The following is a 15,690-nucleotide window of genomic DNA, read 5'->3' on the forward strand; positions in this document are numbered from 1 at the left end:
AAACAGAAGATGTCATTCCCTCTGGATTTGGCATTCTGCAACATCCCCCTTGGTTCAAAGGGCACTTTCTCTGTGTAAAAGAATCTTCTAATTATATATCTGGTCCACAATGATGCACATTTCTTATGGCTGCATAAAAAATCCTCTCAGTATATGGACAGCAGAACTATACAATGGTGTCCTTTCTCCAGCTCACAAACCCTGGAGTTTTAGGGGCCAGCATATAATTTCAATATAGTTTCATTATTGTTGAATTACACTACATTTAAAATTTTGTTAAAGCACAGAATGTCCTGCAATTCCCCTCCCCCCATAAAGACTGCAAATTACGTTTTAAAATGTTGCAGAAATTTTAAGTAAAATCTTAAAAAAAAAAAAATAAAAGGCAGCCTATTTTGAAAATTTTAAGTTTTTCCCCAGGCCAGTACCAGGATTCCAGCATGAGATGCCAAAGACCTGTAACAACTGGAGTTGCCAGTTCCAAACTCTCCGATGAATGCAAATGTATGCTAAAGCGCCTGACAAAAATTAAAGCCCATCTGTGGCAGACGGATGTTAATATTATGTATGTGCCAAATACATTATACAGTTTATGTTTTACTTTCCTCAAAATGGGCTCTGTGTTTGCCAGTTATGTTTATGACTGTATGTACCGTTTGGAGAAAACGCTGGGCTTTGAACAGCTGTGTTAGTTCTTACAAATTAAAATGTTGGGACATTCGTAGATGATGTTCTAGAACATCTGGTTACTGCGATGAATTCTATGCAAATTAATGCATATTGGGGTTGAAGGAACAGGCCCCAAATCCAGTTTTATTGGTTGACAATTCTAGAGCAAAATACATTTGAGAATAATTTTGGTCACTTCTTTTTTTAAAGAAAAAAGTAGTGTGAATTATTATATTCCTACTTCTTGTAAAATACCACTGACTTGAGTCTTAGAAGTACTAGTCTCCAAACTTTGATGTATTAAAAGGAGTGCTGCAAGTAAAACAAGACATGGTTTCACTGGTGCTAAAATTTAAACAATATGCCATTTTTTCTGAAGTTACTGGGAAAATGGGCTACTGCCACTTCAGTGCTGTAAATTTGTCGGGATGAGAAATGATCCAAACCCAGTGTTATTTATTGAGCGTAACATAGTTTCTTCTGCACGAGTTACAAGAATGTTCTGACTTTGTGAGTAGGTCTTTCTCTGTTGAAACGCTCCTATGAAAACTGGAGCCTTTAGCAATTATCTGTATATAAAAAACGCTGATTTTGTCCAGGCCTTTCCAGTAGTTTTTCACTCCCATTTGTGGTGTGTGAGCTGCAGAAGACTGAAATCTGTTACGGTACTTGGGTGTCCAAGAGACCGTTGTTAGATGGGAGACTGACAACTATTCGGGTATGTCGATTTGCTGAACATCTTCAGTACAGGTTCTTCCTTTCTCATCATGCCCCGCTGGCTTTTTTGTCTGTTCTGCCCAAGAGAGTACTGCAAAGTAAGAATCAGAGCCCGTAAGTGGATTTGGCGTCTCTGTAGCTGATGCGTAGCTGAGAGTTTGAATGCTCGGTCACACAACTGGATGCCTAAGCTGATTTTTCTTTGGCCATATCAGTCCCACTTGTTGCCTCAAGACGCTTCAGAAGTATTGTACTTCAGTTGTGGAACAAGCTGACTAGGAAGCAATTTCATGAAGGTTTCTATAGATGCCTTATTTATACACCAGGCACCTGACCAGAGCTGTTAATTGCCTTCTCCCCTTGCTGTAGCTTCCTCATACTTTTCCCCTGGTTCAGGAGGTAAAATCTTTAGGCCTTTAATTTTATCATCAGATGAACGGTTCCCTAGAACACTGTTCACCTTATTGTGTATTGCCTGTCACTGAAGTATCTACTATTGGCTTAAATTATGGGAGAGCCAAGCCTTGGCAAACGCTGTTTTTACTGCGTTTAATAAGAACAAGGTCATTCTCAGGACTCCTCTTAAATTCTTATCCAAAGTTGTCCCAGTTCCAACCCATTAACCTCCTAATTTCCTTTCCCAGTCCTCGTGCAACCCCAGGGAAAGGTAAATGTCACACATTTGATATAGTGGGAATTCTGTGTTCTGCATAGATGAGGAAGACATTTGGAAGTGCTCTTCTCTGCGAACACCCGTGAGCAGTTAAGGTTATAGCTCAGATACTGTCCTCATAGGTTATCTGGGAAAAAAAGGAGTGTTCACTTGAGGAGGAAAGCTGGGTTCAACCTATTCATGTAATGTTATCTTCTTATGTTGGGGTTTCTTCTGGTAAAGTGTGTCTGGTCTACGCTGACCATTTGGAAGATGTCCCATTTTTAAATCTCCCGAGCAGTTATGTGGTGCTTTATCCACACCTGTACTTTTGTCTTGTTTAATTACTTGCTAATGAAGAAATGCTCTCTTCATTATGCAGTTTCTCCGATTATCCTGCTGCTCTGTCTTGGTTTTGCACAGCTGTGGAACATCCGGTGTGTAGCTATGCTTGCCCTTTTCTCTCGTGCCCATTCTTGTCTTTTCAGTCATTCGAATCTGGAGGAAAAGCATTGAGTAATTAAGCTTTCTTCAAAAAACAGCACGAGATGTGCAAGGTAGTTCAAAAGACAAAAGAAATAGGAGAGAAAATTACATCGTTAACCATACATGTTTTCAAATCTTTTCCTGAGACTTGATTCAGATGCAACCTTCCTTCTGCGTATAATTGATCTCTGCTAGTGTAAGGTATTAAGACAAAATATTTCTTCTTTACTCGTAATGGTCTTAATGCACAGATGACTTTAAAGGGTAGTGTACAATAATTAAGCAGGCTTTAAATTTTCAGGAAATCTCTCTTCTTTAGAATTGTATATCCTCGACCTTTCGGTGTAAGGATGCAGCTTTACCCAGCATACAGGGAGACACACAAACGTTGCTTTCGGCATACGAACGAACCACACTCAGTTCAGTTCAGTATTTCAGTTTAGTATAACCGGCTTTTGTTTGAACAATTTTCACTGAGATTTGACTATCATTTCGAAATGCAGAATAAGTGAATAATTTCTTTAAAATGTTTGACCCTTTCAAAGAAATACATCTGCTCTTGTGTTGCTCAGGATGTTTCACTACAGAACGATTGTTAAAGTAGCAGGCTGCTCCTTTCCAGGTCGCACGGAGGCTGTGCCGTGTTGTTTACGAGTAGGCTAAAGCTTTTGAAAACTAGTTCTGAGTTTTGATTCAAGGCTAAAATGTTTCTTGTTCTTCTGTGCTGATGTACCCATAAACATTACTGATATAAAATTTAAATTAGATAAAATGTCTAAATAGAGATTCCTCTCTTTTTGCTTTCAGGAAGACATTTGCGACACTTCTCATACTGATCTAATTTTTTTTTTTTTTTTCTTTTCTGGATAAAAGAGTCAGTCTTCTGAGGGAACTGATTGCACCTTTAAATCAAAATACTATGTATAAGCTTCAGAAAGGAAACCTCCACTGACCGAATGAGCGTACTTATTTCTTACAGAGCCCTCTTGACTCCACAGAAAATTATTTAACACTTGCAACCAAAACGGAAAGAAGTTTGTGCTTCAAAACTGATCTGCCCCACCTGCCCTGCCCACAGCCCCCTCATCATAAGCCAGTTTCCTGTAGGGGGACACCCCTGAACTCTCCCCCCTTCCCTAAGCAGCTTGACCAAGCCCCAGCAGGTCTGGTAACCCTTCGCATCAGAGTCAGGAGAAGGCAGAAATCTGATTGTGTTCATCCTTGACATATTTTCCTGCAAGGTAGTTTCTGTAACAAAAACCCCCAGATCTTTCATCTCATCCTCAAGGGAAGTCAATATATGGCGATGAGCCTGGAAGCTGAAATTCCTGCGTCTCCTAGAAATGGAAGTTGTTAGCATTGGTGGCGATGTTCATGCAGCCTGTTGCAGTCCCGGTCCTGCTGCTCAGGGGTGTACCGTTAGCTGCCTGGGGGCACGGATCCCGCAGGAAAGGGGGATCCCCAGAGGCCCTGCCTTCTCCCCTCCCGCGCTGCGGGTCCGGGCTTCCAGGCCGAAGCCCGGGCAGGGGCGGCAGAGGAGAAGCCGGCCTGGCTTGTGCCCGCGGGCGCCGCGGCTCCTGCAGAGCCGGGACGGCGACAGCAGGGAGCTGCTGCCTGAAGGCTGTAGCCTGTGATACTGCACAGCTGGCGGGACCCCATGGACTGCTTCCAGCTGAGCCCTGAGCATAAGCACTAAAACCTCCTTCTGCCGTCTTTCTAAACTAGCTGATTAACATAATAAAGTTAAACCAAGAGTCATTATTTCGGAGTTGTTTTTAATTTTTAACCCAAGCTTACCGCTGGGTTGTGTGGCCTGCATCGTGTGCCCGAGCGCTTGCCTGCATTTTTCAATTACATCAGCTTGTTTAATAAATATTACCTCTTGAACTTCTTGTGTACTCCTTAACTTTCAGAGCCATAACAGTACTATTATTTGAAGTAAAGCAGGATAATCATAGCGGTTTGGGGATGTTTTATTTTCAGAGAAAGAAAATAATGAACCTTTAATGTGGTCTTCTTTCCTACAATGGCAGAACTTAAAAAGGAAAAAAAAAAACCTTCCTTGAAAAAAGATTAATGAAAGTAAAATAGCTGTCTTCCTGTCAAGTGTCGATATTGAATTTATACACTCGGTTGCAGTTGGAAGAGTGCGTTCGCAGTGCAGGTGTGCACCTCGGGTAGTGAGGGATGAGCCTAATGCTGTGTGGTCGGCGTTCTTGTGTGTTGCAGCGGGGCTTATTCCCTGTGCCTTCATCTGAGGTTCCTTCCCTTGTAGCTCAGATACTCTGCCCAGAGCCTTTTTGACTACATGAAGAAAATCCAGGATGATTCCAGCGCTATGGAGAGTTTTTGCGAGACGTTGCTAAAGGTCTTTGAGGACAACCTGCGGAATGACCGGTAATGGTTTTGTTTTGCTTTTTTGTCTTTAACAGCAAGGCTGGTTGAAGCCAGATGTATGGCCCATCTTTTTTAATATGCCTAGGTGAAGTTTGCCAGAGCCGTGTCAATTTGCTTTAACGCCGCTGTTCGGTGCCTTTGGTAAAAGGCATAACAAAGGAGTGCTGGTAGAACATTTTGCATTTACTGTAGTTTAATATTGCACATAATGTGATAAGCACCAGTATTTATCTAATGCTGTATTAGGGGCTGTATATTGCTGCGCCCTTTTCGGTGTAGGCCAGTCTGCGTTTCGTTTAGGCAGCGCTTTTTCACAAGCACTTGAAATATAATTTTCTCGTGGAGATTCTTCTTTAAAGGTGACTCATTCTGCATAATAAGATTAATTTCTTTAAGCCTCACTTATGAAACATGTGCAAAACAAAATATTCCCTAGGGGAAAAACCCCCACAACTATTAATAGAATTTTCAGTTTTATTTTATTTTTAGTTTGTTGCTTGTCTCAGCTGTTGAAATAGTAAACATGACCATAGTTATCCCAGTTCACAAGTTGTGTGTTGCTTCGTTTGTTAAATACCTGCAATGAGAAGGTGGTGTAACTTCAGACACATTTTGTGGAATATGCTGTTTATATACTGGAAAATAAATTAATATTTTCTACTACTGTTAATTGTGTACTGTTAATTTCAGGACCCTGCAAGTTTAAACCAGACGTGTTGTTAATTAGGTTTTTTCCCTTTTGGCTGTAATGGAATGTCCCCTTCTCAGCCAACGAGGATGATTTAGCCAAGACACAGAAGTTACTGAGCAACCCTTGTCTGTGTAAATTAGAGTTCTAATTTAAATATGTGTAGGTAGATAGGAAGTTTCTTTCTTTGCTTCTAATTAAAAATAGTGTATATATGTATGCCAGGAAGTGTATTTACGTTGTTAAATTATTTTCTTTCATCAGGGTGTCTGTACCTCTCCTGACAATGCTGGACCAAATGCTGGCAAACGGCTGTTTTGATATATTTACCATGCAAGAGAAGTAAGTGGCTGATAGTCTTGTTTATTTTCCACCGTGCAACAGGCCTGTCAAATCTTACACTGACTGCTGCTGGATGTCGCACTAGATGTGGGTGCAGCGGACTCTTAGCAGGGTGTGTGTATGGATATAATATTTTAATTTCCCTGAAGTGGGGCAGCTGTGATAAATTCTGGCCCAGATAACCTTGAAAGAGCCTTGGTAAAATCTTGGACTCTCGGATCAGTGTAGAAGTTGGTTATCAGATCATTGTTTAACAACCCGTACGTGAATCAAATCAGTTTGCGTGGTTCGCCTGGCAGACTCGGGCCGGGATCAGACCCACTTTGCTGCTTTCCTTAACTGCTTCCTAAACGCACGCTTTTTGGAGTACGTTCTTCACTGTACTGTGAGCCTTTAGCAAGGGCAGCCGCCTGTTGTGATGCTGCAAAATAGTGTGCCTGCAGAGTATCGCTTCCAAAATCCCACTGCTTTTGTTAATGCAAATCTCTCCAAAGAAGTTAATTAAGAATCTAATAATAATAATAATAATAAAAAAGGCATGTCCCAGCTTTTCCACACTGAATTCAGTCTTCTGGCAAGTATTCCATTCAGGAATGGATAAACACAAATAAGATATTCCAGTATGAAATCGTAGTTTTTGCAGATGTTTCAGAAGAGAACGCTTTTAATTTCGGTAACATTACAATATATTCCATTAACTTTTGCAGGCAGCATCTTGGCACATCTACTGGTATTTGCAGAATTGCACAACGTGAATCCTATAAGCACGTATACTGGATTTAGAGTCTCTCGATTCAAGAATTGCTCACAGCAGATAAATTTGGAAAGCTCTTATCGCTTTAAAAGTTTTAATTAATTCTACTTTTGTTTTCAAGGGTGTATTTAGATAATCTCTTAAATTTGGCAGACCCTTTTTGAATGGGACTTTAAAATGAGTCAAATGCTCACAGATGGAATGAATATTATTTGTTTGGTTTGGTAATTGTGCCAGCGATCTGGGACTTGGCTCCCGTCTTCCCTGCTGGGGGAGGTGATAGATTATGGGTGGAAATCCCAGGTAAAGTCTGTCTCTCCCACATCATGGGTCACTAAACAGAAAGCACATGGTAGCATCACTGCATTGGCTGTGTGAGAGTCAGAAGCGGTGCCATTGTCATGTGTTATTTAAAAGGCCTGAAATAAAATCCAGAGGGATTATGGGGGGAAAGATTTTGAAGCTGATCCAAACGTATTTGCTTCCAATTCGATGATGAAACCAGAAAAGAGAAGTAATAATTATACAGCCCAGTGGATCATTCTCATGGCAAGGGAATGAAATATTGGCATGAAGTGCAAGAACTCATTATCATACGAAAGCTCTGGAAGGCCAGAGCTCTCGGAAGTTTGAGGGCAGCTAGAGACAGAGGATTTAGTTCCTCTGTGTGCCAGGTTTTTGGTAATAGAGGTACGTTACGGCCGAGAGGTGACTGTGAGCGGGTTACTGTGGGGACTTCACGGAGAGCCACGTGAGCCCGATGCGCGGGTTCTGCTGCGCTCTGAGAGCCTGTGTGCAGATCGGCTGAACGCGGTCGATGGGTGAGCCCAAATCTATATTTAGTGCAACGTTTGCATTTTCTTACTTTGGCATATGTCATTTGGGTATAGTTAGGGATGGATAAACACCGATACCGGCTCCGCGGCCTGCCCGCCTGCACTGCTGGATGCCACCTGCTGCTTTTTGCATAGAGGAGAAGTGTAACTTTGGACCTGGTTTCTTGAGCAGGACCTTTTTACTCCCTTTTCAAAGCAGCGTGCCATAAAAGTCTAGAAATACAGGGCAGAATGAGCCTGAAAATTGAGACGCGCTGCCTGGTGGCATGAAAAGGCTGTGCTTGCATGCAGTTTCAGAGCCTTCTATATAAAGGGTGCCTGTAATAAGGGGAATGAGCTGCACGGTTGTTTTTAGAAAACAGTCTTACTGCTGGTGAGCAACGTTTCCGTTGCTTCTGTTCTGCTGTGAACTTCTTGCTTGTCATGTAGCACACGAAAAACTTCTCGGAGAAGCTGTGGATAAAACATTAGCGTTCCTTGGGGTGTTTGGTCCCATTTCATCTCCTTCCCTCATATTTTACCACATTGGGCTGAGTGGAGTTTTAGCAACTGAGGTTGTCGGACGTCTGGCATCAGGATTATGCCTGCGCCAGCTGCTTAATAGTCAACTGCCACATTCTAAAAAGTATTTGCAAATGCATTTGGAAGTTTCAAACGGATATATGCACTATGCTGGACCTTTTTGTCTAATAAAACATTAGCAGTCCAGAGCAGGTACTATCCTACACTGCCTAATTTAGCCAGGATTAATAGCTGTTGGCTGAATTAATTTGAGGCTCGTTAGGAGCCCAGCGCTCCTGTTAAAGCAAATTGCCACATGGTGTCACTCCTGCCCCGCAGAGGCGTAACCCGCGGCACGTTTTCCTGCCTCTTCACACCATATAGCTCATAAAGTTTAGAGTAGGCAGCTTGATGCTTCTGGCTCTCTGTAAGGCTGGCCTTGTGATCGCTGCGCAGGAGGGCAAGCGGACCACGGGGCCTTTCTCCTCCACTACTGTGTTGTGAATGCTCCTCTTGAAAGTGCGATTCGTTTGTCACGCGTGGGTCTTTCCTCTGCCAGGGCCCTGCTGAACCCCCCGGGGGGAAGCGAGGTGCAGGGTAAATTCCTGTCCAGCGGGGTCTGAAGTGCATCAACTTCAGTATCACGGGGGTAATCAAAAGGCTATCAGAAGCAGCTTTTCTTTGTTGTGCTTGGCTAAGTTTGAATCTGTAGTATGAAGGGAAAAGCTCTGCCTGCCATTTTCCAGGCTGTTCCTTCCTACTCGCCCGGAGCTGGCATAAACCTGCGTGTCCAGCATGAGAGCTTTCCCCCCTTCCTTTGAACTGTCAGGAATGGTTAAAAATATCCTCCTTCCAGTAAAATTCAGCTTGAGGTAGTTCCTCGATCTCTTCTGCTGTGCGCTCGCAAATTGTGCCAAAATAAGGAGGGAAGTGGGGGAAAACCACTTCTTCAGGCAGCAGTGCAGGTGCATGGCGACGCTGCGGCGTCATTCACCTGCTGCTTCCTCCCTGCCCTGCCTGCCCTCCCGCCCCGAGCACGGCGGTCCTTTGCAGCTGAAGTGTAGTTTCTTCTCTGTGCTAGCACAACCCAGAAACTCATGATTTCATCTCTGTGTACATTGTGAGTTTGTGGAGCCGTATTCATAATAATGTAGGGAGTGTTAACTGATGAGAGAGACTGCCAGAGGCAAAGGGCGCCGTGCTTGAAACACAGCTGTCATAAATAAAGCAGAGCGTATTGGGCTTTTTAAAACTCACCAGTGGCCGCTTTTAAAAGATAGGGTGGCTGTCAGCTCCCTGCTGGTAGTGGGACAAAGGACAGGGAGGAAGAAGGGGAGTGAAGCAGGGAGGGAACCACAGCCACTGGCACCGGAGCGTTGTGTTCTGGCTCTGGCTCCTGCAGCTGCAGGAGGGATTCTGCTGGTCACCGGGGCTGTCAGCCTGCCGAGAGCCCAGGGAGATGCAGGTACGGTCAGGTTGGTCCATAGTCAGTCCTGTGTGAACAGGATAGCCGTTGAATGACAACCCGGGATCTAATATTTTCTGGAGTAAGAAGTAGAAGTGCCGTTTCTCTTTCTCGCGGGTATATATTTTACATTTTCAGCAGAAGCGTTCATGCACTGTACAGGTATAGTAATTGTCTGGCGGTCTCACAGTGTATGTGGGTCCCCACTGACCTCCGACTAATGACCTTTATGAATTACATTCTCCCGTGGATTTTTCTTTTTAAAGCAATTACACTGCTATTGCGTAATACACGATAGAGCAAAGAGCACAGCGATGGCTGGCCTCGGGCTTCGTGGCCACCCCAGGTGGTGTCAGCTGAACTGCTGAAACTCAGCGCACCTTTAGGAGGCAAGAGCCCTTTCTGCAGTACCGCGCGCGCCCAATTTACATAATGTAAAGACTTCAGGCTGATCCCTTTTCCCCAGATTCCGACTCTGTTTCTGCTGGCACTGCGCCCACACAGGAGAAGGAATTTCCTCAATTTCCTTTAAAGAGGCCAAGCTATTTGAGTCATTTGAGATCACACGTAGGTTAGGTTTAGTTATTGCAAATGTGAAATTGGCAAATGACAGAAAGCAAAGTGCATCTGTTTTAAACACAAAACGCTGCACATAAGGTTACGGCTATTAAATTTATTCCAGATGCTCTTGTTCCAATTGGTGTCTTTGTTGCTGTACTTCCCAGCGACATCCGTGTTGTTCAACCGATTTAAATCTCACCTAATCCACTATGTTGCCGTTGTTCTGTGCTGAAAGCCAGGCGTGCGTTGCAGGTATTGTAATTAGTTGTCTTCGCAACGTCCTCGTGTAATTGGGGCTGGGAGGAGGAGAAATTTCACCCAGGAAAGAAAAAACATACCTCCTCTTAATATTAGGAGACGCTCTTCCCTCCCCTACCCAGACAAATCAGTGTGACTCACTCAGGCAGACGCCCACCATTCTCACAGCGTCCCCTGCGCGCGCGCTTGCCGTGCTTCTCGTGCTCCTTAAAATTGGTAACAGCGCTGATGTGACGGCGGGCAGAGGATGGCAGCAGGCCGCTCTTCCAGCCCTCCCCGGGCTCTTTGGTCCTGCCGCTGTCAGCTCGGGAAGTGTCTTATGAAGCCTCAGTATCAACATTGAAAACCTGGCAATTTTATTTACTCTTCTAATGTGGTTTTCTGGACAACACTGAGGCAGCCAGCCGTAGACAGCGTTCTTTAGCTAAATGGTTCCACGGTTTGTTGTTCAGTTTTTTTAACCCTGTCAATATTTGCCAGTATTTTGTTAAGAATTTTAAAAAAGTAATTAAAAAACCACTAAGTCTTGTCTGGAAAACTATATGTAACAAGGTGCATTTACTTAACCGAACATCTTGTTGGTCCTATAAACCTCGTTTTAAATGTCCTGGTTTTCAGCAGATTACACTACACAGCTTTTTTGAGTAGCTTTTATCCACAGCTTTGAATCACGGTAGCAGAAAATAAATGTTAGGATTTTTGCCTTCTGCTTTACATACACAATACAGTGAGGTTTCCAAAATATGCAGTCTAGAAGTAATTGTGCTTACTAGACAAATATGACATAGTTTCTTTTGCATCTATGGCACTTCAGCCTTGAGTGTAGCAAGTAAGAGATTAAATAATTTGTATTGAAATAAAAGCAATATTCCCTCTTTTCTGCTCTTTAATAGATCCTTGGAATATGCTAACAATACTGGTGTTTGTATGAGTGTCTGGGAAAGAGCTGTGAGAATCGCGTTTCCCAGACTGTGGAAAAAGAAAAGAATTTGCTAAATATATTTAAAGATGGCTTCATGACTCGTACACTTAACAGAACTGTAAGCCCTGTGTTTAATTACATTGTCTGGAATCACTGAAGGAATTTGGGCTGTGAAATGGTGGAGTACTTAAGAACAACATTCTTCCCCTTTTATGTAAAGTTTGGTTGAAGACCTTAGGGAACGACCAAGGCACCACAATGATACACAGACTAAATAATTTTTATTTGGCTATGGAATATTTTAATTCCTGACATAGCATTTCTGATCATACCACGCTTTGTTGTAAACACGAGCCGTGGCGAGCCGATTATCGTGCATGTGCTGAACCAGTCTGGCTAAATGTCGTTCATGCCTCAGCATACAGGTAGGAGCAATGCAAGTAATTAACACTAACCTCCTCCCTTCCCTGTAAAAAAACAAAAGAAAAGCCCCGTAACGTGGTGGCCAAACTCGCCAAAGGCCCACCTAAAGCAGGGCGTGCTGTTGGGGAAGAAGCACGTGCTGCTCTGCGTTCTTTCCTCTCCTTTGAATGCTAATCTGGCATCTTCACCATCATGAAATGTGTTTGAAATTCTATTTCTCATCTTTTTTTCTTTCCTGTTTTCAGCCATCCCTTTTCAGTGAAGTTATTTACCCTTTGTAAAGAGGAGATCAAAAGATCCAAAGACATCCGGAAGCTTCGCTCCAGCATAGGAGTGTGAGTTGATGAAATAATCTTTTCTCTGCTTGTAAAAAGTGAAGAAAATTTAAGCGCAGTACCCACCAGGTGTACCAGCTAGGTCTACTTCAGGTGAAATGTAAATGAAAACCACACACGAATACCTGTAATACCAGGTCGTGAGAGTTGCATGTACTTGAGGGTGGCAGGGGTGAAAACGTATGAAGGATCGGATAAAATGTAAGTACTTCTAAAATGTTTAGAGATGCAGCGAATCGTTTACTTTTTGCTTGTAGAGAGCTTGACTTGGTGCCGATGCAAAAAATACATAATTGATTAGCTCTTACATATGCACTAGAAAGGGCTGAAAACACCTGCAAAATTATTATCTGGCTTTAGGGTAAAAGCCCTCAGTTCAGACAGCAGAGACGACGGCCCAAACGTGCACCGGTCAGGCAAGGCAGTGCTGGGTGAGGAGAGGAGGGGGAAAAGAGACAAAGCGTTGCAAAGCTGAACAAAGGTTCCTTGTCAGGAACTCAGCAAAATTATTCAGGTGTACCTATGTCAAGCAGTGGCTTTATTGACTCTCATTTCTCTATTGGTAATATTTTAAGAGTGCAAGAAGGCCTCACAAGAGAAGTCGCCCACATTTCTGTTTTGGCTTTCACTCCTAAGTGCACCATGTAAGAGCCTACCCGGCCCTTTGGTGTCTACGCGAGAGCGCGATTCACATGTGGTTTTGAGCGCACAGCCTTTGGTGCTGCCAGTCAGAAGCCTTAAAACCATATTTGTACTTGACACAGACGCGTGGCATCTCAGGAACCCCAGCAGGTTTCCGTACACCTACCCTCAGTGTTTGCTTTCCCACAGCACTCAGAATATCACCTGAGATTTCCCGGCGGTAGCAAAGCTTCCCCTCCCACCTTTTTTTCTGATCTACATCTTCATTTTGATCCTTAAAATACACTTTTGCAGTTGTAACACAAGATCTGTGTTTTTTCTTAATTTTTGTAGGTTTTGTGGCCTGATTCAATTTCAAGGAGACACGAGAGAGAAAGTTTTATTTCAATTGTTTCTCCTCCTTTGCCATCCATTTCCTGTAGTAAGTATTGAAGGCATTGTGTATTATCAAATGTTTTATTTAAAATACAAGTAAAAATAATTTAAAGTACATTAAACCAGCGTTCTTTTTATCAAATATTAACATACGGAGTAGGTTTTGTTTCTCCGGGGTCTGCTCCCTGCAGCGCTGCCGCTCGAAGAGGCTACAGGGTCCTTGCAGCGTACCTGGCTATTCCCACACTGCTTTTCCACCTTCTGGCCTTACTGTTTTAAATTAGAAGGACCCTGGGTGCCGAAGGCGTCTCTCTCTTCCACGCAGCAGGGTGAAGATCTGTTCCACTTAGTGCCCGAAAGCTCCAGTCAGGCAAATGACTAAATTAACTAAGTTACCGTTAGTTTTGCAGTATTCCTGACAGGCGGAACTCAGCAGTAGCTCTGGTTCAAGAAGAATACAGCTGTTCTGTCAGGTGTGCAACACAGGCGCGCCTGTGCAACCCAGGAGGGTTTATCGGGTCACCTTTTTCACAGAACTGACTGAAGCAGGGCACAAACCCCGGGTTATTCCTCAGTACGTATAAGAGCAGATCCTACGTGGGTAACGTTAGTCCTTAGAAATTTTTGTGGCCTTAGGTTTTTGAGAGAGGGGCTGCGCTCGCCGTACGAGACCCGGGAGCCCCGGCTGACGGCTGCTCTGGCAACCAAGCACCTAGAGCAGCTCTCTGTGCCTTTGGTGCGCAACACGAGGGTCTCACCTGGGGACATTTGTGGGTGTTCCTGTACGCGAGGACTAGCACCTCGCTGCTGCAGGCAGCCATGCAGCTGCAGCTGTAGTCGAGTGGCGGAGGAGCAACAAAGGCTGTCAGAAGTAATTGCGAGGGCGCACAAAAAGAACGTGAAAACCCGTGAGGTCTTACAGTGGTTTGAGAACACGCTGAACAGGCTGGTGTCTGGCCAACACAAACCGACGTTGTTTATTCTAACGGTGATTGCTTTTGCGATTTCTTTTTGATAAGGTTAAAATCATATGGGGCTCTGCAACGTTTGATACTTCAGATTTTTATTCCAGCTGTTTCCGTGGTGCGTGTGCTCGCTCCATGAAGCATCTTTTGCAGGAAGGGCTCGGTGTAAGGACTGAAGAGAGCTCATTTCCATTTCATGTTTTATTGGTATTCTACATCATGTTTTGTTTTTACAGTTGGGTCCATTTAATTTGGCACTACTACTGCAGAAAGAACCCTGTCATTTCTTTGCCTGCCTTTGGTTGTCATCAGGCTTCCTTGAAAAAAAAAAACCCCGAGTTTGTTTTTGGTGTTTTGCCGTTTTCTATTTAGTATCTCTCTATGCACTGTACTTCAGGAGCCAGCTCAGCTGGCGTCCTCCGCACGCGCAGCAGCGTCACTACTGAACCGCGCTCTGGGAAAAGTACCTGCAAATTACCTGCTTCCAGAAACTGGAGTGTAAAAAGCTGATGTTACTCACATCATCGGCTGTCTCCCAGCAGGTTTTTAGAGTTTTGCTGACTCTTACGGCCTCCAGACTAGGAAACCGATCTGTTTTGTGGGCCTACAGCAACCCAAGGTAGAGCCAGACTTTGGCTCGGTGAGTCACTTCAAGAAAAGAAATGCTCCAGTCGGGCCGTTGGCAAACATTTGCCTTCATTCCCTGTGGGGGACAGATCTTAACCTGAAACCCTGCAGAAGTTTAGTGAAAATATACTGATTGTAGTAGCGTGAATTTCCGTGCGGTGCAGAACCGAAGCCCCTTCCTGCAGCGAAGGGCTAGCGGAGGCTCGGGCAGCGCCGGTACCGGCGGGCTCTTCCGCACCGGGCTCTGGAGGGCACTGACGGTTCCTCTGCCTCTTCCCCGTAGATACGGAAAACGACAGCCAGTCAGGTTTACGAAATGTTGATAACCTACAGCGATGTGGCTGAGCCTGCCGTCGTGGAGGAGGTTATGACCATACTCAGCGATACCAACTGGTAAGTGACTTTGCTGCCAGTTACTAATAAGAGCTGAAATGATGTTTGTACCGCTGAAGTTAAAAAGGCCACGCCTTTGAGAGCTGATGGCAGGGAAGCGCTATGAAACAAGACCACAGATTTAGCTATTTATCGCTTTTAGGCCAGAAAAGCATTGCTGAAAAGAATTCTTCTGTTCTAAAGAACGATCTAGTACATTGTCCCGCTGGAAGCGGTATGTATAAACTCGCCACCAGATAAAGTAAAAATATCTGTATTTTTATAACAACATGAAAAGGGAGGAGCTCTTGGAAATTCTCCATGAAACAGAGAGCGACTGGGCTGTGCAAACAGTCAAACTTCAACTGCACAGACAGCTTCTTGGCATTTAGGAGCACTGGCAGGATTTTGGGAAAGGAAGGATCTCGGCAAGCTGGAAAACAACAGAATTAGCAGAACAGCTCAAATCTCCCATGAAATGTAACTGCCCAACATGCTACAAACGCTGTATTCAAGCAAATATTCTGAATTGGAACAGTTTGCCCGTTTCCCAGGCGTACGACTGCGTGCATTAAAGGACCACTTTTATATAATGTAGGTTTGTTTTTTACCTGCTGTTACCTTTAACGTCGGCTTCATCCGAGCGCGGGGGGGGTCTTGTTCTTCATGAGCAGGATTCACCAAAGCGGCAAAGGGCCTTCGG

The 15,690-nt window shown here is 44.0% G+C and overlaps 1 protein-coding gene across 3 annotated transcripts in view; it reads left to right on the forward strand.

Annotated features, from left to right (window-relative positions):
- Positions 1-15,690, forward strand: part of TBCD (tubulin folding cofactor D) — a 132,111-nt gene that overhangs the window by 110,971 nt on the left and 5,450 nt on the right. For all 3 annotated transcript variants that reach the window (XM_064467145.1, XM_064467143.1, XM_064467144.1), the window contains exons 34-38: positions 4,800-4,921; positions 5,874-5,951; positions 11,917-12,006; positions 12,982-13,069; positions 14,899-15,008. In XM_064467145.1, the coding sequence (XP_064323215.1) occupies positions 4,800-4,921; positions 5,874-5,951; positions 11,917-12,006; positions 12,982-13,069; positions 14,899-15,008 (488 nt within the window). The remainder of the gene's footprint in view (positions 1-4,799; positions 4,922-5,873; positions 5,952-11,916; positions 12,007-12,981; positions 13,070-14,898; positions 15,009-15,690) is intronic.

This window comes from Phalacrocorax carbo, chromosome 16 (genome assembly GCF_963921805.1).
Source record: "Phalacrocorax carbo chromosome 16, bPhaCar2.1, whole genome shotgun sequence".
In the NCBI taxonomy this organism is placed as follows: Eukaryota; Metazoa; Chordata; class Aves; order Suliformes; family Phalacrocoracidae; genus Phalacrocorax; species Phalacrocorax carbo.